Genomic DNA, 27,160 nt, shown 5'->3' on the forward strand with positions numbered 1-27,160 from the left:
TAACTACACCGTGTTGATGTCCTGTATCTATAACTACACCGTGTTGATGTCCTGTATCTATAACTACACCGTGTTGATGTCCTGTATCTATACCTACACCGTGTTGATGTCCTGTATCTATAACTACACCGTGTTGATGTCCTGTATCTATAACTACACCGTGTTGATGTCCTGTATCTATAACTACACCGTGTTGATGTCCTGTATCTATAACTAAACCGTGTTGATGTCCTGTATCTATAACTACACCGTGTTGATGTCCTGTATCTATAACTACACCGTGTTGATGTCCTGTATCTATAACTAAACCGTGTTGATGTCCTGTATCTATAACTACACCGTGTTGATGTCCTGTATCTATAACTAAACCGTGTTGATGTCCTGTATCTATAACTACACCGTGTTGATGTCCTGTATCTATAACTACACCGTGTTGATGTCCTGTATCTATAACTACACCGTGTTGATGTCCTGTATCTGTAACTACACCGTGTTGATGTCCTGTATCTATAACTACACCGTGTTAATACACTGTATCTATAACTACACCGTGTTGATGTCCTGTATCTATAACTACACCGTGTTGATGTCCTGTATCTATAACTACACCGTGTTGATGTCCTGTATCTATAACTACACCGTGTTGATGTCCTGTATCTATAACTACACCGTGTTGATGTCCTGTATCTATAACTACACCGTGTTGATGTCCTGTATCTATAACTACACCGTGTTGACGTCCTGTATCTATAACTACACCGTGTTGACGTCCTGTATCTATAACTACACCGTGTTGACGTCCTGTATCTATAACTACACCGTGTTGACGTCCTGTATCTATAACTACACCGTGTTGACGTCCTGTATCTATAACTACACCGTGTTGACGTCCTGTATCTATAACTACACCGTGTTGACGTCCTGTATCTATAACTACACCGTGTTGACGTCCTGTATCTATAACTAAACCGTGTTGATGTCCTGTATCTATAACTACACCGTGTTAATACACTGTATCTATAACTACACCGTGTTGATGTCCTGTATCTATAACTACACCGTGTTGATGTCCTGTATCTATAACTACACCGTGTTGATGTCCTGTATCTATAACTACACCGTGTTGATGTCCTGTATCTATAACTACACCGTGTTGATGTCCTGTATCTATAACTACACCGTGTTGATGTCCTGTATCTATAACTACACCGTGTTGATGTCCCCTATCTATAACTACACCGTGTTGACGTCCTGTATCTATAACTACACCGTGTTGACGTCCTGTATCTATAACTACACCGTGTTGACGTCCTGTATCTATAACTACACCGTGTTGACGTCCTGTATCTATAACTACACCGTGTTGACGTCCTGTATCTATAACTACACCGTGTTGACGTCCTGTATCTATAACTACACCGTGTTGACGTCCTGTATCTATAACTACACCGTGTTGACGTCCTGTATCTATAACTACACCGTGTTGACGTCCTGTATCTATAACTACACCGTGTTGACGTCCTGTATCTATAACTACACCGTGTTGACGTCCTGTATCTATAACTACACCGTGTTGACGTCCTGTATCTATAACTACACCGTGTTGACGTCCTGTATCTATAACTACACCGTGTTGACGTCCTGTATCTATAACTACACCGTGTTGACGTCCTGTATCTATAACTACACCGTGTTGACGTCCTGTATCTATAACTACACAGTGTTGATGTCCTGTATCTATAACTACACCGTGTTGACGTCCTGTATCTATAACTACACCGTGTTGACGTCCTGTATCTATAACTACACCGTGTTGACGTCCTGTATCTATAACTACACCGTGTTGATGTCCTGTATCTGTAACTACACCGTGTTGATGTCCTGTATCTGTAACTACACCGTGTTGATGTCCTGTATCTGTAACTACACCGTGTTGATGTCCTGTATCTATAACTACACCGTGTTGATGTCCTGTATCTATAACTACACCGTGTTGATGTCCTGTATCTATAACTACACCGTGTTGATGTCCTGTATCTATAACTACACCGTGTTGATGTCCTGTATCTATAACTACACCGTGTTGATGTCCTGTATCTATAACTACACCGTGTTGATGTCCTGTATCTATAACTACACCGTGTTGATGTCCCCTATCTATAACTACACCGTGTTGATGTCCCCTATCTATAACTACACCGTGTTGATGTCCCGTATCTATAACTACACCGTGTTGATGTCCTGTATCTATAACTACACCGTGTTGATGTCCTGTATCTATAACTACACCGTGTTGATGTCCTGTATCTATAACTACACCGTGTTGATGTCCTGTATCTATAACTACACCGTGTTGATGTCCTGTATCTATAACTACACTGTGTTGATGTCCTGTATCTATAACTACACTGTGTTAATACACTGTATCTATATATAGCTACATCTTGTTGCCATGAAAGTAATTAGTCAAGCCTTTGAGAATGATCTACCAAAAGGATGAAATATCTCTCTGGACGTTACGATTCCACAAAACGTCCTACAAATGTTTGTCTATTAATAGATTAAAGGAAACAAGACAAACATCTGAAATCACAATTCCATTCTCATCCAACGTCAACCTCAAATGTCATTTGGTGATCACCCATGCCTTATAACATCCAGTAGTCGATACACCAACACATACCCAGACACACCCATACACATCCATCATATCCTCTATACAACCCTATCAGTATACACCCAGTCACACCCATAAGATCTCACAGACAACCCTAATTTACTACACACGGAAAACAAATATACGCACACCTGTCAGACATAAATAGAAAACACAATCATATTCATCCCGACAAATTTACCAGTGAAAATGTGAATATTTACCAGCCATAATTATATGTGTGTACAGACCTGGGCACATACAAAATGTATACAAATATAAGTACGTAGGTACACAGATCAGAAATACAATGTAGAGCTGTAAACTCCAACTGTTCCATAACTACTATAATATGCACATTGTTCCGGAGATTCAAAATGTCAATACTAAACAAAAGCTATTGAATACACGGAGTTGACAGTTGTAAAAAAAAAAAATATATACATTGTATATATATATATAATTTTGATGTTCTTTTATATAAATAAATCTTGACTTCTGAATTGAACCTGTGCTAAAAATGTGTGATCCATGGTCAGAAAACAAATAAACTCACGTATCTTATTATAAAATACATTTTTCTGACACTATATCATAAGCCCAAAACAAAAATGAAATTTGTGACAGTGGCCAAAGTTGGATCATTCCGGCTTAAACTTTTTATAATGAAAATTTAACACTGGTGTTTTTTTAACAATGTGTGTCTTATTTGAGATTTTCACAATGGGTGAATATCAACTGGAAACATAATCTGTAACACATCAAGCTATGTATGAGTGTATGTAAACATTCACTCAACAACAGGCTTACACATAGCAGTAAATACTTCATCCCAAACACTAACATCAGATTGTCTCGCATGCTACTCACATTGCAATTGTTTCTCATGAAGCAAAACCTATTTTGAATCTAACAGCTCAGAACTGTCATCAAAGCCATATTTACTCTTCCAAACAAACATTCATTAAACATTTTCACAAGTTGTCATCATCATCATGGTATTCATCACCCAAATAATCATCTTTTTCAAATGGTTTCCTGACTTTCATTTTCTTGATTCGTTTGGTGTAGGCCACACAGGTGACAAGGAAACCAAAGAGACATCCTCCCAGAAAACAGCCTACTCCTATACCAGCAGCCTTTCCTGGAAGTATGGATAATATTTTGACATGAAAACAACAAGTCAGTGTCATAAAACAACATGTCAGTGTCATAAAAACAACAAGTCAGTGTCATACAAACAACAAGTCAGTGTCATAAAAAACAACAAGTCAGTGTCATACAAACAACAAGTCAGTGTCATAAAAACAACAAGTCAGTGTCATAAAACAACAAGTCAGTGTCATAAAAACAACAAGTCAGTGTCATACAAACAACAAGTCAGTGTCATAAAAACAACAAGTCAGTGTCGTACAAACAACAAGTCAGTGTTATACAAACAACAAGTCAGTGTCAGGAAACAACAAGTCAGTGTCGTACAAACAACAAGCCAGTGTCATAAAAACAAGTCAGTGTCAGGAAACAACAAGTCAGTGTCGTACAAACAACAAGTCAGTGTCGTACAAACAACAAGTCAGTGTTGTACAAACAACAAGCCAGTGTCGTACAAACAACAAGTCAGTGTCAAACAAACAACAAGTCAGTGTCATAAAAACAACAAGTCAGTGTTATACAAACAACAAGTCAGTATCGTACAAACAACAAGCCAGTGTCATAAAACAACAAGTCAGTGTCGTACAAACAACAAGTCAGTGTCGTACAAACAACAAGTCAGTGTCGTACAAACAACAAGTCAGTGTCGTACAAACAACAAGCCAGTGTCATAAAAACAAGTCAGTGTTAGGAAACAACAAGTCAGTGTCGTACAAACAACAAGTCAGTGTTATACAAACAACAAGTCAGTGTCGTACAAACAACAAGTCAGTGTCGTACAAACAAGCCAGTGTCATAAAAACAAGTCAGTGTCAGGAAACAACAAGTCAGTGTCGTACAAACAACAAGTCCGTGTCATAAAACAACAAGTCAGTGTCATACAAACAACAAGTCAGTGTCATAAAAACAACAAGTCAGTGTCGTACAAACAACAAGCCAGTGTCATACAATAACAAGTCAGTGTCATAAAAACAACAAGTCAGTGTCATAAAAAACAACAAGTCAGTGTCATACAAACAACAAGTCAGTGTCATACAAACAAAAAGTCAGTGTCATAAAAACAAAAAGTCAGTGTCATAAAACAGATATGTAAAGGCAACCATAATTCTCACAAAAGATTCACAAAATGGGCAAAATAAGATGAAAAGATTTATATGGAGACACTTGAGAAGTCAAATAATAAGACGAATAAGACAGAAAGGGAGGGCATCGGATAGAAAAGGGGGCGGGAGTTAAGGTCGTATCTTAATATTGATTGTTGTTATACAACTCAAGTCATTGTCATTCTGATCTAAAACTGTCATTTATATGAAATTGTGAATAATAAAACTTGATCAATTAAAAAAGAAAAAAATAAGACCAGGTTTTATGGATGGGTAATTGTCTTCTTGTTCGTCAAAGACACAATGTTAATCTAGGTCTACATTTTCCTAAAATGAATTAATATATTTTGGTAAAGCACAATTTAACAACAAAATATTTTTATTGTACACTGACTGATCAAGTCACTGTGAAACTCCACGAAACCCTACTTACCTGCCATATCCATCTGGTTTTTCTGTACCGGTGAACCGGTCAAGAAGAGGACGTGGATCATCCAGTTCCAGATCATCTGGTTCTTGGCATCTGTGATCTTGTTTGTGAGGTCATCCCCCGACCAAATCACCACACCTACAACAGAGAGGGACATCAATACCGATTGAAAATCCATCCATTTTAATCATTATGTGAACCTTTGGTAGGGTCATGATGATTTCAATTAACAGAATGTGTAAAACTAGAAACTGTCTTCACACCCTGAAACACAGTTTGGGGAGGATCGCAACACCAGTTACTGAGATTATTTTGTTACATTGCATTGGGATGGGAGGCAACGGGACGGGACAGGATTGGACGGACACCGACAGGACGGGACAGGATTGGACGGACACAGACAGGACAGGCAGAGTTGCCAACCTGTAAGTAGCCCAATGTGGGAGATCTCCCACCATTGGGCTCTTCCAATGTGTGAGACTTTTTTACGACGTCGCGGCATCAAGGCGTTTTATTATATGATTTAATGTTGTAGAAAAAATATCAGACATTAACAGATATTTAAGCCATTTATTGAATATATCTTCTTGCTTTGAAATCTCCTCCTTTGGAGCAAGCTGATAGTCAATAATTTCCTCCTCTAGTGAATCCTTCTCCTCATCCTTGGTGACATTACATGTAATCTAGCTGCCAGTTGTAGAACTTAAAGAACTAAATAAGTTTCCAATAGTTTTTGTAAGTTGATTATTAATAGTTTTATTCTATAGTTCAGGGTTAAGATTATAAAATGTTTTGAAGCAATGGATAACGTACTGTTCTATTTATATCATGTAGCCTGTAGGCGTTTGAGATTTTTGGATTTAATTTCTAGTAGATAAAGTATATAGCTCTATGGCTAGGTACCAAAAAATCCATGTCAAAGAAGGATCATGCAAAGGGAACTTTGCAATCATTTTGTCCGTCACTGCCATATAGAATTTCCGGATTGTCTTGCAAAAGTAAAAATAAAATGTGAATTATCTGTCAAGAGTTTATAATTTCCAGCTTTGGTAATTATATAAACTTTTAGCTGAAAAAAACCAACTGACAAAATGTGGCGTTTTATATCACATACTGCACTTGATCTGATCGAAAAGTTAGCTTTAACAACTTGCAACATTTCTGAAAACACTTTTAGAAATGCAATCGTGATTTTTTTCCCCACGGCGATTCTTTGAACTTGGCGAGCTTAGTGGACCAGATAGTGATATTTTTGCTTTTGGACGACGGCATATTTCACGAAATATCAAAGGGATTGTTCAGTTATAAACTAATAATGTGAATATTGCTCACTATTTTTGTAGGTCTAAGCTTAGTTATCGCGTTCAGAAGTCAGCTCTCCGAACGTGCTTCCGTCGCTACCAACCGGATGTGAAGCGCGACGCCTGGTGTAATCTTTACAAAAACTGTAAGAGTTATTCCCCTTTGAACAGTCCCAAGCTAAAGTTGTCGATTTTATGGCTTCGTGTGAGGCGACTTGAGAAAATTAATCAATGTAGTTTCATGGCTTCGCGTGAGGCGACTTGAGAAAACTTAATCAATGTGTGAGATTTGTACCTCACGTTACGTGAGGATTGCTTCAACGTGAGAAGGGACATTTTAGGGACGTTTTTACGTGAGTTTTTTGTCTCACGTGAGTGAGTTGGCAACCCTGGGTCACGGGACAGGGCATGGATAACACTATATGCCCACCTCCCCCATTTCATGGCAGGGCATAAGAAAACTGCTGTCAGTTCCTGTAACTGTAGTGTCTGAATGTCAAAGTTTACTAAATCATACATTACAGGACCGCAACTCTATCGAGACTTCCAATCTCTCATCTGTCACTGCCAGCCAACAGATTGGCTGTCTCTAATATAAGCCAGTCTACGCTGACAGAGCTTACAATTAACCGTATAAGAGTATCACTATCACAAAATACACATTCTATCTAAAACATCACAAGTTCTTTTTTTCTAATGAGACAGGTATTGGACCAGACAAGAGTAAAAAACTTCAAACTTAGAATATCTCATTCTTAGGGACCAGTCTCATCAGGACCTCAGATTCATATAAAATCTATGGCATAAGCTGTCATTTATAAAAACACTGAATATTCTATTCTATGAAGAGATCTAGTGTCCTAGGTACAGTATATAGTCAACCCAGAATATCCAGTGTCCTAGGTATATAGTAAGTCCAGAATATCCAGTGACCTAGGTATATAGTCAGTCCAGAATATCCAGTGTCCTAGGTAAATAGTCAGTCCAGAATATCCAGTGTCCTAGGTATATAGTCAACCCAGAATATCCAGTGTCCTAGGTATATAGTCAGCCCAGAATATCCAGTGTCCTAGGTATATAGTCAGCCCAGAATATCCAGTGTCCTAGGTATATAGTCAATCCAGAATATCCAGTGTCCCAGGTATATAGTCAGCCCAGAACATCTAGTGTCCTAGGTATATAGTCAGTCCAGAATATCCAGTGTCCTAAGTAAATAGTCAACCCAGAATATCTAGTGACCTAGTAGGTATAAAGTCAGCCCAGAATATCCAGTGTTCTAGGTATATAGTCAGCCCAGAATATCTAGTGTCCTAGGTATATAGTCAGCCCAGAATATCCAGTGTCCTAGGTATATAGTCAGCCCAGAATATCCAGTGTCCTAGGTATATAGTCAGTCCAGAATATCCAGTGACCTAGGTATATAGTCAACCCAGAATATCCAATGACCTAGGTATAAAGTCAGTCCATAATATCCAGTGTCCTAGGTATATAGTCAACCCAGAATACGCAGTGTCCTAGGTATATAGTCAACCCAGAATACGCAGTGTCCTAGGTATATAGTCAACCCAGAATATCCAGTGACCTAGGTATATAGTCAGTCCAGAATATCCAGTGTCCTAGGTATATAGTCAACCCAGAATACCCAGTGTCCTAGGTATATAGTCAGTCCAGAATATCTAGTGACCTAGTAGGTATATAGTCAGCCCAGAATATCCAGTGTCCTAGGTATATAGTCAGCCCAGAATATCCAGTGTCCTAGGTATATAGTCAGTCCAGAATACCCAGTGTCCTAGGTATATAGTCAACCCAGAATACCCAGTGTCCTAGGTATATAGTCAACTCAGAATATCCAGTGTCCTAGGTATATAATAAACTCAGAATACCCAGTGTCCTAGGTATATAGTCAGCCCAGAATATCCAATGACCTAGCTTTAGGTATACAATCAACCAAGAACATACATTGGTCATTTAATGAAATTCATATTGGTCAATGCAGATTATTTTTCATAACACTCCTAGATTTCCTTAATTAGCAACCCTAATTTAACAGTTATGCTGAAATGTCATCATGACCAATGGACAAATCCGATGAAATCACAGCTTAACATCCATGGGAAAATTACCTGTAGCCAACCGGACTGTTGGGAAAAAAATCTGGTCAAGTCTGATTCCCAATTTCTGGTTTTGATCGTTTTGAATTTTAATCTTTTTCAAACTAGGAGTAGTTTTAATCACTGTTTATTTAATACAGAAGTTTGACAAAATATCACTGAAAATTTTGTGGTAAAATATTTTGAGTTTTCTATCATTGATTTTATGGGCAGTCTAAAGTTATTACCTTACCTTCTAATTCAGCACCTTTGACCACCTGGTACTTGTCCAACAGACTGTCCATTCCCTCAAACCAGAATGAATGTGTCTCATTTACTGTCTTGTTCTGGAAAACAATTAAAACATTCTAAAATTTGCTGATGGTCCTTATCTATACCAATGACATATCATAATTCTAAGATATACAGGGAAATATTTTCAAAGCAAAACATTTTGTCATGTCATTAAATGAAGAATCTGAAGACTTCATTAAAGAACATTTAATCTGATACAAATATTCCACAGAAATGGGGTATCACCTGTGTGGCCACACAGAAGTAGAGAAATCCATTTACTGTAAATGAATTATAACATTAATCATGATGTTCCAGTTCTAGACAGGAAAATGTATCTGAAGCAAGCACCTGATATAAGTATTGCAGGACTTCTTTTAGTTATGAAGATTGAACAAGAATACTGGGCATTGCTAAAGCAATCCATATCCCCTACCAAGCCCCCGCTAAAAATAGTAACAGTGACCTGGACTTTGACCCAAAAACCTTGAAACTCTATGATCAGCCACATTTTTATAAATTCACAAAATTTCATTATCACCGTCAATCTTATATAAAAAAACAACAGGGCCTGGTATTTAAGTAAACCACTCAATGTGGAGGATCATACCGAGATATTATGGTAATTTTATGTTGATGTATTTTCGTTGATATGCATCTAAATTGCATGACAGCATACAAAGTACCTCTACAATATCTTAATTACATGTATGCAGTCTTATTACAGGTATTTTGATGTAAATGCATATAAATTACATTATGAATTCTAGACATAAATGAAATCAAGAAAACATGTTATCAGGGCTGAGATCAGTTTTCGTCAAAGGTGTGTTCTCCTTTCTCTACCTTGAAAATTATAAAATAGAAATGACATCAGTTATAGAGCTGATTCATATACCAGTATCTCTTTACAGGTGTTCACCAACAGCTGGCTAATGATCTCATTTATAGAGTAAAGAACTTGCCACTTTGATAAAGTCTATTTTTCAATACTTGAACAAATCTTTGACCTCATATATATCATATAACTTTCATCAGCATTCTACAGAACACAACCATGTGTCATTCACAAAGACAAATGTATGCATTGTAGGAGTGTGGTTATTTTGGAGTGATTTTTTATAATAAGCAAATGAAATTAATATAAGCAATTGTAAGTTATTTTAAGTAATATCAAACCCTTTTAAGAATAATTACGTATGACATAAATAGAGAATACATGGTCAGTGTCTTAAAATATAAGCTGTATTTTGGCGAGGGTAAAGAAAGACAACAAGTGGCGAGCCTTGGCGATATACAGCTGTTTTCCGTCACTGCCGTATACAGCAAAAATATATACGGTGGGTGTATTCCGACAATGCGGTGGCAGTTGCAGGATAAAATGAGTTATTTATAACCAAAAAGCATATCAATAATTAAGGCAATTATATTATTAGGCATGTTTCTATTTTTAGATTAGAGTAGCAGATACAGTTGACACATACATTAGTCTTGTATGTATCTTCTTCTGGTAACTGTTTTTCTTCCTTTTCTTCAGTTATATATCTACTATATAACCATATGATGAGTATCTGTTGATATGGATATCATTTCATCTGCCTATACATGTACATCAGCAGTCACAGTATCGAAACCAACTAGAACTTTTAACATTCTTGGCAGATTAAACTTTAAATCAACACCTATAGCTTACGACTTGATCCTCACATTCATAGAACCAACAATTTATCGTATCCTTCCATGCAATTCCATCAGATTATTTCACAAACACTAATGAAATATGACACCCCCTCGCCTCCCCCATTCACTCTAACCCTTGATAAGTCTTTATACTATTCTCCAAATTTTCTTCTAGGTCTCCAGAAATGATGTTCCTATTTGTTTGAAGTTTGGGCTAAAGGGATTTTATAGTTTTAATTTGAAACCACTAGTATAATTATATAGGAATACATCAATGTACAATGTACTAGAATAAAAATTTTAATACTGAAGCGACTGAAAATTGCCTTTTTAAGACTGGTGAAGAAAAGCTCGGCATATATAGCCCTTTACGAAAACTAAAACACTGACAAATCAACTATGCTTCATACAGCCGTAAGAAATGTGCACCAGTGAAAAAAATACAAAATTGGACTTGAATTTTTAAAAATGACATTGAATGTTGGCCCGTGATAATAATTTCTGGTCAACTGAAGTCTTGTTCAATCCAACACTTTGCTTGATAAATTATAGATTCATGATACATGTATATATTGATAAGAAAATTTTTTTTTTACTCAACTGCAAAGTAACTGACTCATAACAAAATGTCTAATGTTTAATAGTATGATTACTGAGTATTACAATAGTAATTGTTCTTTCACACCTCATACTCCCTACTACATGAAATTTAAAACATCTACCAACATTAAATTGGTCTGTTAAACTTTTACAAGTGGATGTTCTGGATGAGTCAAATTTGGTGTCTAATACACTTTTAACAACACTGAGATGAGTCAACTAAATTTTCTGACATTTGGTAGACAATAGAAATTTTTGAGGATCATTTCGTTGATATATATAATGAATTCATCCCTGTTGATGAATAAAACTAGAAAATGTCTGTGAAACATAAATGCCCCCGCTGCCATTTGTCACTCCGAAATACAGTTTGGTGAGGATCGCATCAGCAGTTCCTGAGATTAGCTAGCTATATTGCATTGGGACGGGAGGCGACGGGACAGGATGGGAGGCGACGGGACAGGACGGGAGGCGACGGGACAAGACGGGACAGGATGGGAGGCGACGGGACAGGACGGGACAGGATGGGAGGCAACGGGACAGGACGGGACAGGATGGGAGGCAACGGGACAGGACGGGACAGGACGGGAGGCGGCGGGACAAGACGGGAGGCGACGGGACAAGACGGGACAGGATGGGAGGCGGCGGGACAAGACGGGACAGGATTGGACAGGATGGGAGGCGACGGGAGGCGACGGGACAGGATGGGACAGGACGGGACAGGACGGGACAGGATGGGAGGCGACGGGACAGGACGGGACAGGATGGGACAGGACGGGAGAGGACGGGACAGGATGGGAGGCGCAGGACAGGACAGGACAGGATGGGAGGCGGCGGGACAGGACGGGACAGGATGGAAGGCGACGGGACAGGATGGGAGGCGACGGGACAGGATGGGAGGCGACGGACAGGATGGGTAACGCTATATGCCTCTCCTCCTCGTTTTAAGGCAGGGGCATGCAAAATATAAATCTAACAAGCATTCTGTGAGTATTGCTAAACCAATACATGTCCCCTATCGATGCCCTCAAGTTAAAACTTAAGCCAAATTTGAGTAAAAAAGTTTAGCCAAAACTGATACATGATCATTTTATGAAAATAAGTTCATTCCAAACAATGTGTAAATTCAACTCTATTGGGTTGAATAAACAATGTTTCCTGCCCCTAAAAGATGTTCAGGTATTCTTTTGGTATGTCTACTGTACAGAGTAAAAAAATCCAAAGTGAATTTAAAGTGAAATATGTAATAACAGCCTTGGATTGAAATTATAAACATGATTCTGCATAGCACAGCATAGTAGTACACTGATTTTATTCCAAAACTTTAACTTCAAGAATACAGAGAAAACAGTTAAGTCCATAATATGGAAAAATTTTCAAAAAATGAAAATATTTTTTTCAGTTTTAACCATACAAAAGTAATGCCTACACACCCAAAGAACCTCTATGCAAAGAATCAGCATCCTAATACCATTATTAAGTGAATGGTGTGCCATTATAAAACTTTAACCAAAACTTTAACCGGACGGACGGACTGACGGACGGAAGCAGGCAAAACCTATAGTCCCCCGGTTTCACCGGTAGAGGACTAGTAAAAACAGTAGACACTAAGCTTAATTGTACCTGCATATGAACACCTAGAATCCAAGTATATCTGCTAATCTTTACAGTTGGATAGTAAACATAACACAAAATTAAAATGAAAAACATACAATAATATTTATACAAAGCCTCCTTTTCACAAACAGTTAAATATTTCAAATCCATGTGGAATGTACTGGTTGCAGCCATGTTGTTTACCCTATCGACAGCTTTAGTTTGCTGTCATCGTCAGACGAATCAACCAATACACTTACTTCCAAGCCTACATTGGCAGACGAAGGCAAGGTGTTCTGATCGCCACTAGTGTTGACAGACCTTTATGTTTTGTGCCGCATACAAGACATTCACCGGTAGGGGACTAACAAGTGTTTTGTGCCGCATACAAGACATTCACCGGTAGGGGACTAACAAGTGTTTTGTGCCGCATACAAGACATTCACCGGTAGGGGACTAACAAGTGTTTTGTGCCGCATACAAGACATTCATCGGCAGGGGACTAACAAGTGTTTTGTGTTGCATACAAGACATTCACCGGCAGGGGACTAACAAGTGTTTTGTGCCGCATACAAGACATTCACCGGTAGGGGACTAACAAGCATTCAGTAAGTCATACTTGCCAACTTTCCCGATTTAGTCGGGAATTTCCCGATTTCAGACTCCCTGCCCCGTCTCCCGATCGTATAGATAAAACATAGTGTATTCTCCCGATTTTGGAGAATATGTCTTGATAACCCCGTATGGAGCCCCTATTCATCTTGTTAGATTCACTTAGGCCTATGGCAGGTAACGCTTGCTGGCTGGTGAAAGACATATGTGTAGGGCATTGGTCAGTTAACTGACCTGCTCACAGACCGTAACGAAATTCTGACACTTCACTGACTGCAAGGGTGACAATACCCCGATAAATAAACAATTAATTAAAACCAATTAAGCTGAGGACGCGTGGTGATGGTTTTGTAGCAGGTCAGTCATGGTTGATTAAACGCTTGTAAATGGCTTCCTATACTGCCTTTGATGTCAAGCGCATAAACGACCTCTACTTGACCGTATATCTCGGACAGTAAAAGTGAAAACAATACTGGCAATGTTATCAACGGAGTATCGAATGTGACAGAATACTTACTGGAATGTTAACTACATTTCAACATTGGCTGATCGTTAGGTAATTAGCTTAAGGAAATAAATTCACAATAACGACCATTTAGACCGAAGGCCTGGTTGCCGGTAGGTAACGTCGTTTCAATCACCGTAGCATCAGCATACTTAGTGTCAATTAGCAGAGACTTATTTTGGCATAAACTTTCCCAATTCACATTTTGAAAGACAAAAACATGTCCACAAATACTCACTTTCTTAAACTAAATACTGTCATGTTAAAACTTTGAAAGCCTATAGTGATTACAACTGCTGGTACAGCCCTTTTTATATATTTTTTTTGTATTATTGTCTTTGTTGTAATCCAAAGGAAACATTTGAAATTTCATTCAGATATTATATTGTACTCTAGATATTTATCGTGACATTTTAGGTATTTTCTTTTCAAGTTTACTGCTGGAGAGAAATCTTGATAGAAAGTGATATCATTGTGATAATTTACATTTAATTGACTGACATCTATCTTATTTTCATAACATATCTAAGTAAATACTTTTATTTAGAGTGAACAGTGAGTTAAATCATTTCCAGAAATAATTAAAAATTATGTAATTTTGCAGCTATTTTTTTGTAACTTGTTGCTTATATAATTATCTTTCCAAACTTGAATAAAAAAGATCATTGGCCAAGCTTGAAATAAGTCCCCCCCCCCCCCCCCCCCTTTTTTTCAGTGAGGGAAGGAAGCTTAAGTGTTCATGCAAGGAATTTATTTTCCAATAGCAAATTATCGCCCCTTAGTTTTTGTTTGATAAATGTGTCGCGCGTGAAATGTGTTTTCCAGTCAAAAATGTCGCTCACGCACTTTCTCCCCCATGAGAATTTTAAAAAGTTGGCAAGTATGGTAAGTATGAAAGGACGTTTAACAATTACGAAGATTAAGATTGATGGACTCACAGGAACGCAAGATATCGAACAGAAAAAAATATTTTCTTTTCATATTACATAGTGATGTTTACCTTGGGATCTGCAATGCAACCCCAATCAAACACGTTCTTCCTTCAACAAGATATGTATAATTTATAGTTTGAAGGACTGAAGGGGACCCAGGTTATAACAGAAACACCACAACACATATACTGTACCCATCTATACAGACATCAATCGTCTATCATTACCAGGAAATTGGTGCTGAAATATGGTGCTGCTTGCAAACCATCCCAGTTGTGTTTGGAAAACTGTTGTGGATAGTTGGCCATGATGTCACTGATGGACCAGCGAGTACGCGAGCCCTTGAAGTCACATTCATTAGTGTTGTTGTCCTTGGATAACATGCATATTCTGGTGTTATCTTTAGTGACCTGAAAAGAAATCATTGCCTTTATTTCATGGTGACAGATATTCTAGCGGAAACATTACACTAGCCAGAGCTTCGTGTGAAAGCCGTGTCCAACAGGCACCATTTTGATTGAGTGATCACGTGAACAGATGGATCACGTGATCGCTAAATTTAGCCAAATCTCATTAAATCTCGCGAGAATAACTACTGGTATGCAAACAAAAATGGTGTCTGCAAAAATACCGGAGGGAATTACAAAATACGGGAATTTGGGCTCTCCTCCCGGGAGGAAATAAATGACTTGAAAATAAGGGAGATTTTGTCTCACGCCGGGAGGTATGGCATGTATGGAAATGTAGTTATTGTTCTATTTTAATAAATCTTCAATCTGGTTTAAGGAACTGACTTGGATTATTAAGTTAACAAATTGATATTTATCAACCTCAAATAATTAAGAAATATCAATATAAATCAAGGATTCAGTTTTTTCTGAATCTTCAATTTGTCTGAAGGAACTGATCTGGAATATTGAATGAACAAATTGATATTTATCAACCTCAAACAATTCTAAAGCTATGAAATAAAAGTGTTTACGGTTGTTAATCAGCTCTACCTTAACTTTGTCACACTTGTAGGCATAGCCATGCCATGGAATCCCCATCAATAGCTGGTTTCTTTGGACACCAATAGCCAGGTACTCGTCTATGCCTTCAAATAAAGAATTAATCATCTCAACATAATGTTATAACATTCTATTTTAAAGTCTTGACCAGAAATGATATCATAAATTCTTGATTACTGTGATACTTTTCGTTATGTTTTTATGCCAAAAAAGGCTGTTTTCCTTTGCTAAAAAGTGTTATTTTCCAAAATGAAGAAAAAAATTACAAATTTCTTCCCATTTTTGACAAATTAAAACAATATTTTCCCAATAAAGCAGGCTGTTGTAAAAGTCAGGTAAAAATAATGTTGTTATATATACATGAAGATCCATATCATGTGTCTGTTTTTATATATAACCGTAAATGTCTATATGTCTGTATATAAAAACCTTAAGGTCCATATATATGTCTGTATATACAACCCTAAATGTCCAAATGTATGTCGGTGTATACAACCCTAAATGTCCAAATGTATGTCTGTGTATACAACCATAAAGGTCTATATATATAAATGTTTGTATATACAACCCTAAAGGTCTATATGTCTGTATATATATATGTCTGTATATACAACCCTAAAGGTCCATATATATGTTTTTATCCTGCAACTGCCACGGCATTGTCAGAATACACCTACCATATATATTTTTGCTGTATACTGCAATGACGGAAAACCGCTGTATTTTGGAATCTTAGCACCTGCGTCAATTCGACTGACCTACTTCCAAGTGAAACAGCGTTTAGAAGGCGAACATATTTGGATCATTGTTGATACCGTTTCACTTCAAATTTGTTACAGGATAAACAGAATACATGGTCAGTGTCTTAAAATATAAGCTGTATTTTTGGCTCGGGACAGAAAGACACTTTGTCTTTCTTCACCCTCGCCAAAATACAGCTTATATTTTAAGACACTGACCATGTCTACAACACTAAAGGTCCATATATATGTCTCAAAAAAGGGAAATAATGCTTTCATATTATAGAGACCAGTTTTGTAGCAAATTCCTACCATAGCACCATACATCTCTTTGGGATAGTGTCATGTGCCCTACACTTTAGGGGTTAAGATAGAGAATTCCTACCTAGCACCATGCAACTCTTTTGGAGAGTGGCATGTGCCCTATATTTAATTTAAGGGTTAAGATTTTTAGAGAATTCCTACCTAGCACCATGCGACTCTTTGGGATAGTAGCTTGAGCTCTGCACTGAAGGTTACAGGATGTAATGTAACTATCTGGATTTGTCACAAAATAGTCACAGTAACGCAGAAGGTCTGATGTTAGGTGGCACTGTCCTTGGTAACAGGGTGGCATCCATGGAACAATGCAGAGAAGCTGAAAATGAAAAAATAATTTTTCAGAAATCTAATAGGTCTGTATCGTTTAGCTGTTTGTTGATGGTGCAAAACACAGAAATCTATATAGTGCTTAAATATTTGAAAATTTGGTCTAGTATTTTAAATCTACATCAAACAGAAATCATTATTTCAATACCTGTTTGCCAAGGATCAAACTCGAAACCTATGGTTTACAAGACCAACACTCTACATAGCAAGATTTCCCTGGCATTCTTAGGTGTTAGTACATACTGGTTAATGTACATTAGATTTCCCAGGTATTCTCAGGTGTTAGAACATACTGGTTAATGTACATTAGAGACATGTCAGGAAGAGCAAAGTCACAATAATGCTCAAAATTCATCTACATGTGACATTTTTGTACCCCTGCCCCCTCAAACAGATAAAAACAAAAACAAAAAACACTCTTTAAGGAAAGTCATCAATAATTATTCTACCTTGTTACAGTTTGATTATGAACTAATGCATCTATACCCCAGATTTGATTCGCAATGGAACACTGACTGGTCAGCAAAGGCTCCTTGTGGCTATACATCTCCCAAAAGTCTTGTTTAATAATGATCCAACTTGTCCCTGACCATTGGACCCCAATTGAGATTGACCTTGTGTTCTTGACCTTTAACCTTTTTTGACCAAATAAATCTCGTCTTTGGTCAATTAACTTTTTGTTGAATTCCGACCAATTTTTTTTAAAAATATGACCTTGATCTTTCGGCTTACTGACGTTTGACCTTGGTGGTCAGTTGAGTTGTTTAATTCTGACCATCTTTGCTTCATAATGTCATAGCAATGTTCATCGGTGAAATGGTACAAACAATTTTACCTCAACCTTTGGACTACTGACTTTGACATTTGACCTTGTAGCCATGGCTTTTGGTCTGGTTTTTTTAATTGCATCCAATTTGCAAATTTGCTTTGGAAATGATATAACAATGTTTTCCATAGAAGAAGTCTAGTATTCCTGTGAATGTACAAGATTTAACCCTGACCTTTTGACCTCACAAATGATACAATATCTTTACAATTATCATCATAATCTATACATAATATCAATATAATTATCGTAACAAGTCCACAGAATAAGCTGCCAAATCAATATGACCATCTGACTGTATGATCTGAGACCATTCTTAACAGGACATTTCCTCCAGTACTAACCTTTGGCCATCCTTCGGATTTTATTTTGCGGTAAACCTGACCCACAGCATCAGTGACCTTATCAATATGCTCGGCATCAGCTTGACACTGTCCCACCAAATCAAGCAAGTTGACTGAAACTCCGTCGGCGTGCATTGCTTTAACGCGGTTGCCCACTCTTTCTACCCAGTCCGAGTAGTTCTTGTTACCAGTGTAGTTCTCATAGACAGGGATCTCCTCTGAAATAACACAAGTAGGAAATGCACTGTCATTGAACAACACATGTTGCAAGTTATTCTAGAATATCATATCAACATTTGTTCATGCTGGGTCAAAACTTAACACTAGTGTTCAGACAAGGTGTTATGTTTATGCTAATACTGGTCGGTGAGATCTCTATCTATTTCATGTAAGGTCAAAGGGTAAATAACTCTTTTTCCGGATATTTTAGTTCCATTTCATTCTTATTTTATTAGTTTGTACTTGATTCCGGAATTAGTCCGTCCGGCCTATTTTTGTTGTTGTTTAGAATAGAGAGGAAGAAAATAAAGATGGTCGACACATCGAAGCTGGCCTTATGTTTTCCCTCCCCATAGGCCCGAATTCACCCCTCTCACAGCGTGACAACAAAGGTATGAAATACACAAATACGTGTATAACCTCAGATGCTATGATGGGGACAATCAATTTTATCCCCCAGGTTTTGGACCATGGGTTTATCCCTCTTGCAGGTCTCCTTCAATGTCGAAGCTTTTGTTCTTCCTTTCAGACTTGCTCTTCTGTCTTTTATCATTCATTTCTCAACCCCATTCATAAGTCAAAATTTGAATTCATTAATATAATCTTAAGTAGCATCAATTTTGCAATTGACTAATTTGATGAAAACATACCCATGATTGCATATCCTACTCCGAGGGAGTGTGCGTGGCACATGAGTTCGTTGTTGTCAGCTCCTTTATTGAGAACCATGGTGATATGGTCCCACACCCATTCTTTATGGGAGGACTTGCCTTCTGTCACCACAAAGGCCTAAAAATATAGAGAAACGTGTAAATATAAACATACAACCCACCAAGAGATACCACAGTTATTAATGAGTGGCAATAACCTATGCTACAGGGATGTCGAAATCTGAAGTACTGTATAACGAGATTTTTTCCTTGATCACAGACTTAGATACACCTAAGTCTGCACTCAAACTCACTGCACTAGCTATATATATATATAGCTAGTGGCAGATGTTTTAGTGGAAGAGATATTGATATCACAATTAGTAGACTGGCCACCAGCCCCTAAGTTTTTTGTTAGAACTGCTCCACTAAATTTTAATACTAGATTATCTCCCCCTAGTTTGAAACTTAGAATCAGACATATCCTAGTGACCAAAATCATAAAGGTCAATTTTATTTATAATTTTAATATTCTAGAGACAGGGAGCCAGTCTACACAATTAGTAATGGCGGCATTTATAATTAATCTAAGCTAATACTGTATAATGATATTTATCCTCAAATAAGCCTCTCCCCTAATACTGTATAATGATATTTATCCTCAAATAAGCCTCTCCCCTAATACTGTATAATGATATTTATCCTCAAATAAGCCTCTCCCCTAATACTGTCTAATGATATTTATCCTCAAATAAGCCTCTCCCCTAATACTGTATAATGATATTTATCCTCAAATAAGCCTCTCCCCTAATGTAAAAAAGGCTTATATTTGTGAGGCACATTTAGCTGACTAATCAGCAAATCCTATAAAATCAAGGGTATCAAATCCAATATGTGTTAGATAGAAAGAACAATTTTTTCATAAATTGATTCAACTGCTTTTTTATAAAGTATGAAAATGACATGTTACTTGTATGAATAGTGGAATTTATGTGTTGTGGTTATAACTTATGACTGATGTCATATATACATTTACTCCAAATCCTGTAACCAAGTTACTGTGTCAATATTACAAGCATGGGCAAAAATATGGTGCAGTCAGTTTGCATGCACTGTATAGCTAGCCATATTTGTCAATATACGTACTTGATCATTCTCAAAAATATGATGAAGGGTCAAAAAATATGTCATACAGACATAAGCTTTATGCTTTCAAGCCTTAAGTGCTTATATTGGGTGTTTAAATGACATAATTGACAAATTGGATCAAGAGTCAAATCTGAATTTGGGGAGCTCAAACACACTCAGGAGTCTAAAGGGATGCCTATAAGCTAGACTGGGTTTAATGACAGTGATCATGAGTGATACACTTGGTTTATGGTTGCTGTACATGTACAACTGACGGTCTCTTAATCCAATCAAACTAAAGGAAATTGTCTATATAAACACACAAGATAAATGTATCATAATGCACAGACCATGGTCAGGTATATTACCTATGTAGTGAACTAGGAAATAGACAAGTTTTATATATTATGTGTTCAAAGTTACCTAGAGTAGTTAAAGCTATACGCTATAGTCAGCCAAATCTATTCGAGTTGCTTCCCTTAGATCAGTAGCTAATTAACCCGTTTTAGGTTTACACCCTTCATTCTATATCAAGGTAAAATATAACCAAACGGTAGAACCTGAAAGTCAGTCGTTATTAGGTAGCACACGGTCCGTGGGACCAGTGGTCAGTGCCTAGGGCTGTATTTGGAAATGACGAGATAGGGGTTTAGATACGCCCATATTTCGGGTTAAAGGTCAGGATTGGTCAATTGACCACATCCTCAATTCATACATATTAATTAACCCTTAGGGGATATAAAAGGACTTGCGCGTTTTGCATAAGGAGTTCTCCAGCAGCTTTCAGTCTAAACGGACTTAGTGCCGTTTGGATGTACATATTTAGGATGTGAGGACTTAGTTTTGTTTAAATGTGTGTGAACTGTTAAGTGTGAATGCGCCGGCGATAGTGTGGAAGATGGATGAAACTTCATTGGATTGTATTGTACCTTCGGGATTTTCCTGTGGATTAATAAATATAAGTAAACTTTATATCCAGTGTTGAATTATGTTTATCACACCACAACCATCCCAAAAAGAACTTTCACGTCCCGTGTTCATGGAGAGCGGACGTTACAATTGGTGGCAGCGGTGGGATGGTTTTAAAATGTGGTTGTGATAAACTGGAACAAACACTATGGATGTAAGAATTCTACGAAAAACTGTGAGGTCTGTCGTTCGACGGAGTCTGGTACGATTGGATTCATACAACTCGTCAAATCCTGTAGTGCTATCGAGAGCACGAAAACTGTGTGTTTTAAGTCCGTTACTCCTAGTTTACAAAGGAACGGCATATATTCGGAAACTTTGTTCGGAAATGGATTTTAACTCTAGAAGTGCTTGCCTCGAGCTTGTGGATTTATCTCCGCTACCCACATCATATAGTTGTGTGTTTCACAAAGAAATGTTGAGTAATGGAACGTTTTGACTGTGTTTAGCAGTTGTGTTCTCTATTATATTGAAGTTATATTGAGAAATCTATTTACTCGGGATATGATGCAGGACATAGGTCTGGGATTTTCGGAGGATATTTACCCTCGGGAAGCTGAGGATTTTTCTAGTGGTTTCCGAGTTACTATGGAAGTTAACTCATTGTGTTTTCTCGCGTTAATAGTGCCTAACGGAGAAGTATTTAGGAAATTAAAAGTGAATATTTTCGCTACTTGGAAGTTAAAATCCGACAATTTTCCGGGATTATATACAGGATATATACAGGACATGTATAGGAAATTTTATCCAATGAACCGTGAGTACATTAAAAAATCATCGAAATATTGTCGAATAACGCTTATAACAGCTGTGACGGTGTCAAAGAACTTTTGAATTGCTAAATAAAATGATTAAGCATTTTAGACAAATGTTTTTGACCATTTAGGAAACTATGATCGTTCATAGATTTTGACGACTCTCAGAATAAGTAGTAAAATGAGCAGGAACTTGATCAGTGTATCGTGTGTCAGTCCTAGATTCGGGAAGGCTCAAATCAGGGAATAACCAAAGTCAAGTATCGCCAATTTCTGGACCTAAGACAGTAAGGTTGATGGGGTCGACCATACGGGGAAAGCGAACGGTGGTGCTAAAACAGACATTGGGAGAAAGTGGAAAAGTTTAAAATCTTCCGCGCAAAGTCGCAGACAGGAAGATGTGAAAGCTAAATTCGTAATGTTCGAAGCAACGCGAATAGGAAGTTGATAGCAAAATAGCCGTTAACTTAATTGGAAATTAGACTCTGGGGCCAGGAGTAATTCCATGATGGAAACATCTTTTGGCGTATCATCGAATACAATGTAACACCAGAAGAACGCCCTGTGTTAGTACCGTTTCGCACGCGATTTGAAACTACTTATGTCATGGAGAAACGTGCATTATTCAAAAATTGTGGAATTGAAGAGACAAGTTTTAGCTCGTGGTTTTGGTATAGAAAATGAAGAATTCCTGGAGAATATGTGTTAACATAGCAGATGATGTGTATCCTACACGTATTTGGTCGTATAGATGATATTTGGTCGCATTCAGTGGAGCTGTGGTTTAATTCGCTTGTATTTGTTAATTTGACTCTTTTCATCGATGTCAGATTGAGCCAAGTCCGCGTTCGTTACGTCTCAGCTAGTGAGGATGATATTTGTACATGTAGATGATTTTGGACTTTGAATAGTGCCAATCATGTGTTCCAGGATGGAATAGGCGCTAAGTGGAAGCTAGTGCATATAATACTATATATATAGTGCTTCATCTGGACAATAAGTGTGTACGCGAAGGATTTTAAACAGTTTTGGTATAGTTTGACCGCTGTTTGGTAGCCTTGATATCGCGCGAAATTTAAGGCGAATAATGCAACTTCTTGTACAATGAAGTTTAGATCCTAGGACAGGTGGTTTCTCAGGATAGCATTGGAACTCCTTCGAAAATCGCGGCAGTTGAAGCGATGTTGCTCCAGTTTTGTATATTACCGAGTTACAGCTATAGAGCGTTAGATCTCGGAATTGCGTCAAATTATCGGAAATTCATGTTCGGTTTCGCACTAATAGCGAAATGTCTGCGTGACCTCGCCAGGAAAAGGTGTTTAAGTGGTCAAACTATGGACTAAGGAATGCTCAGTGTATGTTCGCATTCAACGAACTGGAATAACGACATATCTGCTCCGATTCTCGGATATTCAAGCTTGGAAAGTGGAATTTATATTCTTTACACGGAAGCTAGTAACTTTGTCACATTTAATTGTAAACTCTAGATTTACATCAAGATAAGTGAAAATTAATGTTTTTCAAAGGACATATACTGGAAACAATATTCAATTCGAACTCAGTAATAATTCGAATTAACTCGGTAAAACGTGTTCACAAAGTTTACCAATCATTCAGTACGGCACGGAAAACGGTAGCTATATTCATGACCAAAATGTGTTATGATATTGGAGATAAAATACGCAGATTCCAACATTAAATAATAGTGGGAACTAAGGCTAAGTTAGCCCGTGATTGGACCGGACCGTGGACAGTAGTCGCACGGCTTAGTGATGTGTTATTTAGAATTCGTTACTCCGGAAGATCAGAGCCAGTTGTAATACACAGTGGCAATTGGAAGCCTTACGGAGGTACACGTACAGGGGACAGCGCGACCGACCCCAGCACAGCGGGAGCTTCCACCCCTACCAATAATTTACCTAAGCGTTTGGACTCGCCAGGTCCAACGACTGACCAGAAGTGGACACCCCTCGTTGTCAGGACAACGCGAACTGGGCGAGCCATCGAAACTTAAGAGACCTCAGTTTTAAACTTCAAAGGACTTACGAAGATCATCGACTATTGCCCTTTATGGACGCATGCCCAATGGGGATGAAGATTGGATTACGTAGTTATCATCGACATAATTATTGCCCTATATGGACGCAGGCCCCTGGGGGGATGAAGAATGGATTTTGTTTTGAATCGGTAAAGATTTCAACTTTGCGAAGTGACTCACTGACTGAACTTATCTAATTCAAAAAGTGATGTTCGTTGAACTCTGGTTTTGGATCATTACCAGAGAAAGAATAAAGTTTTGTGAATCGCGAACATTCAGGACTTTTAAAGGATTATTAACTTTTTAATAGGAACGGTGCAAAATTATCAAGGGATTTAAACGTTGATACTTTGATCTGATGTTTGAACTGTGATATTAATTCAAACTTGCGACTTGGATTAGAACATTTAGTGAAATACGGAAATTCGTTACTTTTGGATTTGTAACTTTGAAATGGACTGAATTATGCAGAATTACCAAAGGATTATTACGTGCGTGGATACTTTACAGTGACATTATATAACTGAACTTTGTGATATCAAAAAGTGACTTATAAAATTCCGGATGGATATATTATTTAGGACAAACACACTAACTGTGATTATTAGTTATTGTTTCCGTGGATCACATTTATACATGTGAATTTTTGGAATTTATTTCACTGTGTCAAAGGTAATGTACGAATAGCATGTTCATTAATATTATAGTTGTGAGTATTGCCTCCAATGTTAGATTTCTATCTTAGATGTAACTCAAATTAAGGGTTATGGGTGGATTTTATCTCAATATTGTAGTATATCGTATTAGTGGATACGTATACTTGGGGGTTTGGACGTTACAACTAAACCTTACGTATATTTGTTATTTCATATCCGAAATATACTTGAAAAATGATGCTCGATTGTGTCCAAGTAGCCAAATAGGTAGGATATCGATGTAAAATCTATAATTCATATACAGTCTGATGACGTTTTATGTGTGCAGGGGTATAACGTGTGATAAAGATGTAGGTGTATACGAAGAGTACGAGTTGTTGTATGTTTTTGTAGACTAGGTACATTTTTGAAACGTTACGGTAAAGTAGTAAAATGTATGTTAATATTTTGGTAGACATTAATTTTACGATGTTTGTTTGAACTTTGCGGATATATATAGCCGCCAGGAGCTCGTAAGCGATCGATGTTAGCTATAGGCCTGTAAACATTATTTTTTATTACGCAAAGAAGTTTTAGTGCCAAAACCTTTTAAAATGCGTGTAGAATGTCAGGAAATAATATTTGACATTAAAGTTTAGACTCGTACATGTAGTAAGAAAAGTTTTTGTTAATGCAAACGCAAAATGGTATGTTAATATGTTTTATGTTTTCACGTTAGAAAAGATAGATTGCTTTTGTTACGAAAACTATTAACTATGTATGACGTTTGTGGGGACACAAACTCTTCGAAAGAAGGGGGTTGTGTAGTGAACTAGGAAATAGACAAGTTTTATATATTATGTGTTCAAAGTTACCTAGAGTAGTTAAAGCTATACGCTATAGTCAGCCAAATCTATTCGAGTTGCTTCCCTTAGATCAGTAGCTAATTAACCCGTTTTAGGTTTACACCCTTCATTCTATATCAAGGTAAAATATAACCAAACGGTAGAACCTGAAAGTCAGTCGTTATTAGGTAGCACACGGTCCGTGGGACCAGTGGTCAGTGCCTAGGGCTGTATTTGGAAATGACGAGATAGGGGTTTAGATACGCCCATATTTCGGGTTAAAGGTCAGGATTGGTCAATTGACCACATCCTCAATTCATACATATTAATTAACCCTTAGGGGATATAAAAGGACTTGCGCGTTTTGCATAAGGAGTTCTCCAGCAGCTTTCAGTCTAAACGGACTTAGTGCCGTTTGGATGTACATATTTAGGATGTGAGGACTTAGTTTTGTTTAAATGTGTGTGAACTGTTAAGTGTGAATGCGCCGGCGATAGTGTGGAAGATGGATGAAACTTCATTGGATTGTATTGTACCTTCGGGATTTTCCTGTGGATTAATAAATATAAGTAAACTTTATATCCAGTGTTGAATTATGTTTATCACACCACAACCATCCCAAAAAGAACTTTCACGTCCCGTGTTCATGGAGAGCGGACGTTACACCTATATAATTATATACCTTAATACGTTTTTAATTCCCTGTTTTAATACAAAGGTAGAGAGAGGCCTAATGGTTAGAAACTTAGGAGGAACTATGTGTGAATGTGTTCTGCACACACTATATTCCTGATCATCCAGTCGGTTCCGGCCTATCACTGTGTATACAAGGAATGAACTCTTGGTTTGGATTTTTTTATGACATTTTTTTCTTTAATATTTTCGAAGTCAAATGTAGTTTACGAAATCAAAGTCTACCCATGCTAGGTTCAAACCTGGTGACCTCTCTCTTTCTAACCTAATACCGGCATCGTCCATCATATTAAACAGTGGTAGCTAAAAAGATAAAATAAGGCAACATGTTTCGAGAGAATAAAATTGAGACTGTACCAACATCGTCACTAAAATAGGTTTACTTATAAGTGACAACTAGGATGTGTTATAACATCATATACTTGGAACCTATACATTACGTAATATATATATACACATGTATATATATCAGCGGTTCGTTTTACCTCCATGCGCTGCTTGGGTATTCGAGGAATCACATTACACATATCTCTGCTTTTACAGTGGCATGGCGGATCTCCATGAGCTGCAGCATTATTACATGTTACTTCAGACAAACAAAAGCTTATTAATACAATTATCACCGACAGACGACCCATCGTTAGTTAGGCTAGCGCTAATAATACACCTGTCTCTTCCCTAAAATTCATTAAATTTCGCCATGACAGGT

General features: G+C 37.5%; 1 protein-coding gene across 1 annotated transcript; it reads right to left on the reverse strand.

The window, feature by feature from the left end:
* Positions 1-2,397: 2,397 nt before the first annotated feature.
* LOC117336053 (di-N-acetylchitobiase-like) lies at positions 2,398-27,160 on the reverse strand. Its single transcript, XM_033896403.1, has 9 exons — positions 26,937-27,160; positions 19,389-19,527; positions 18,520-18,737; positions 17,167-17,338; positions 15,953-16,047; positions 15,179-15,361; positions 8,986-9,079; positions 5,345-5,479; positions 2,398-3,800 (listed from the first exon to the last, which is right to left on the reverse strand). The coding sequence occupies exons 1-9, from the start codon at positions 27,087-27,089 to the stop codon at positions 3,631-3,633; spliced, it is 1,359 nt and encodes a 452-aa protein (XP_033752294.1). The 5' UTR covers positions 27,090-27,160; the 3' UTR covers positions 2,398-3,630.

Source organism: Pecten maximus, chromosome 10, assembly GCF_902652985.1.
Source record: "Pecten maximus chromosome 10, xPecMax1.1, whole genome shotgun sequence".
Lineage (NCBI taxonomy): Eukaryota > Metazoa > Mollusca > Bivalvia > Pectinida > Pectinidae > Pecten > Pecten maximus.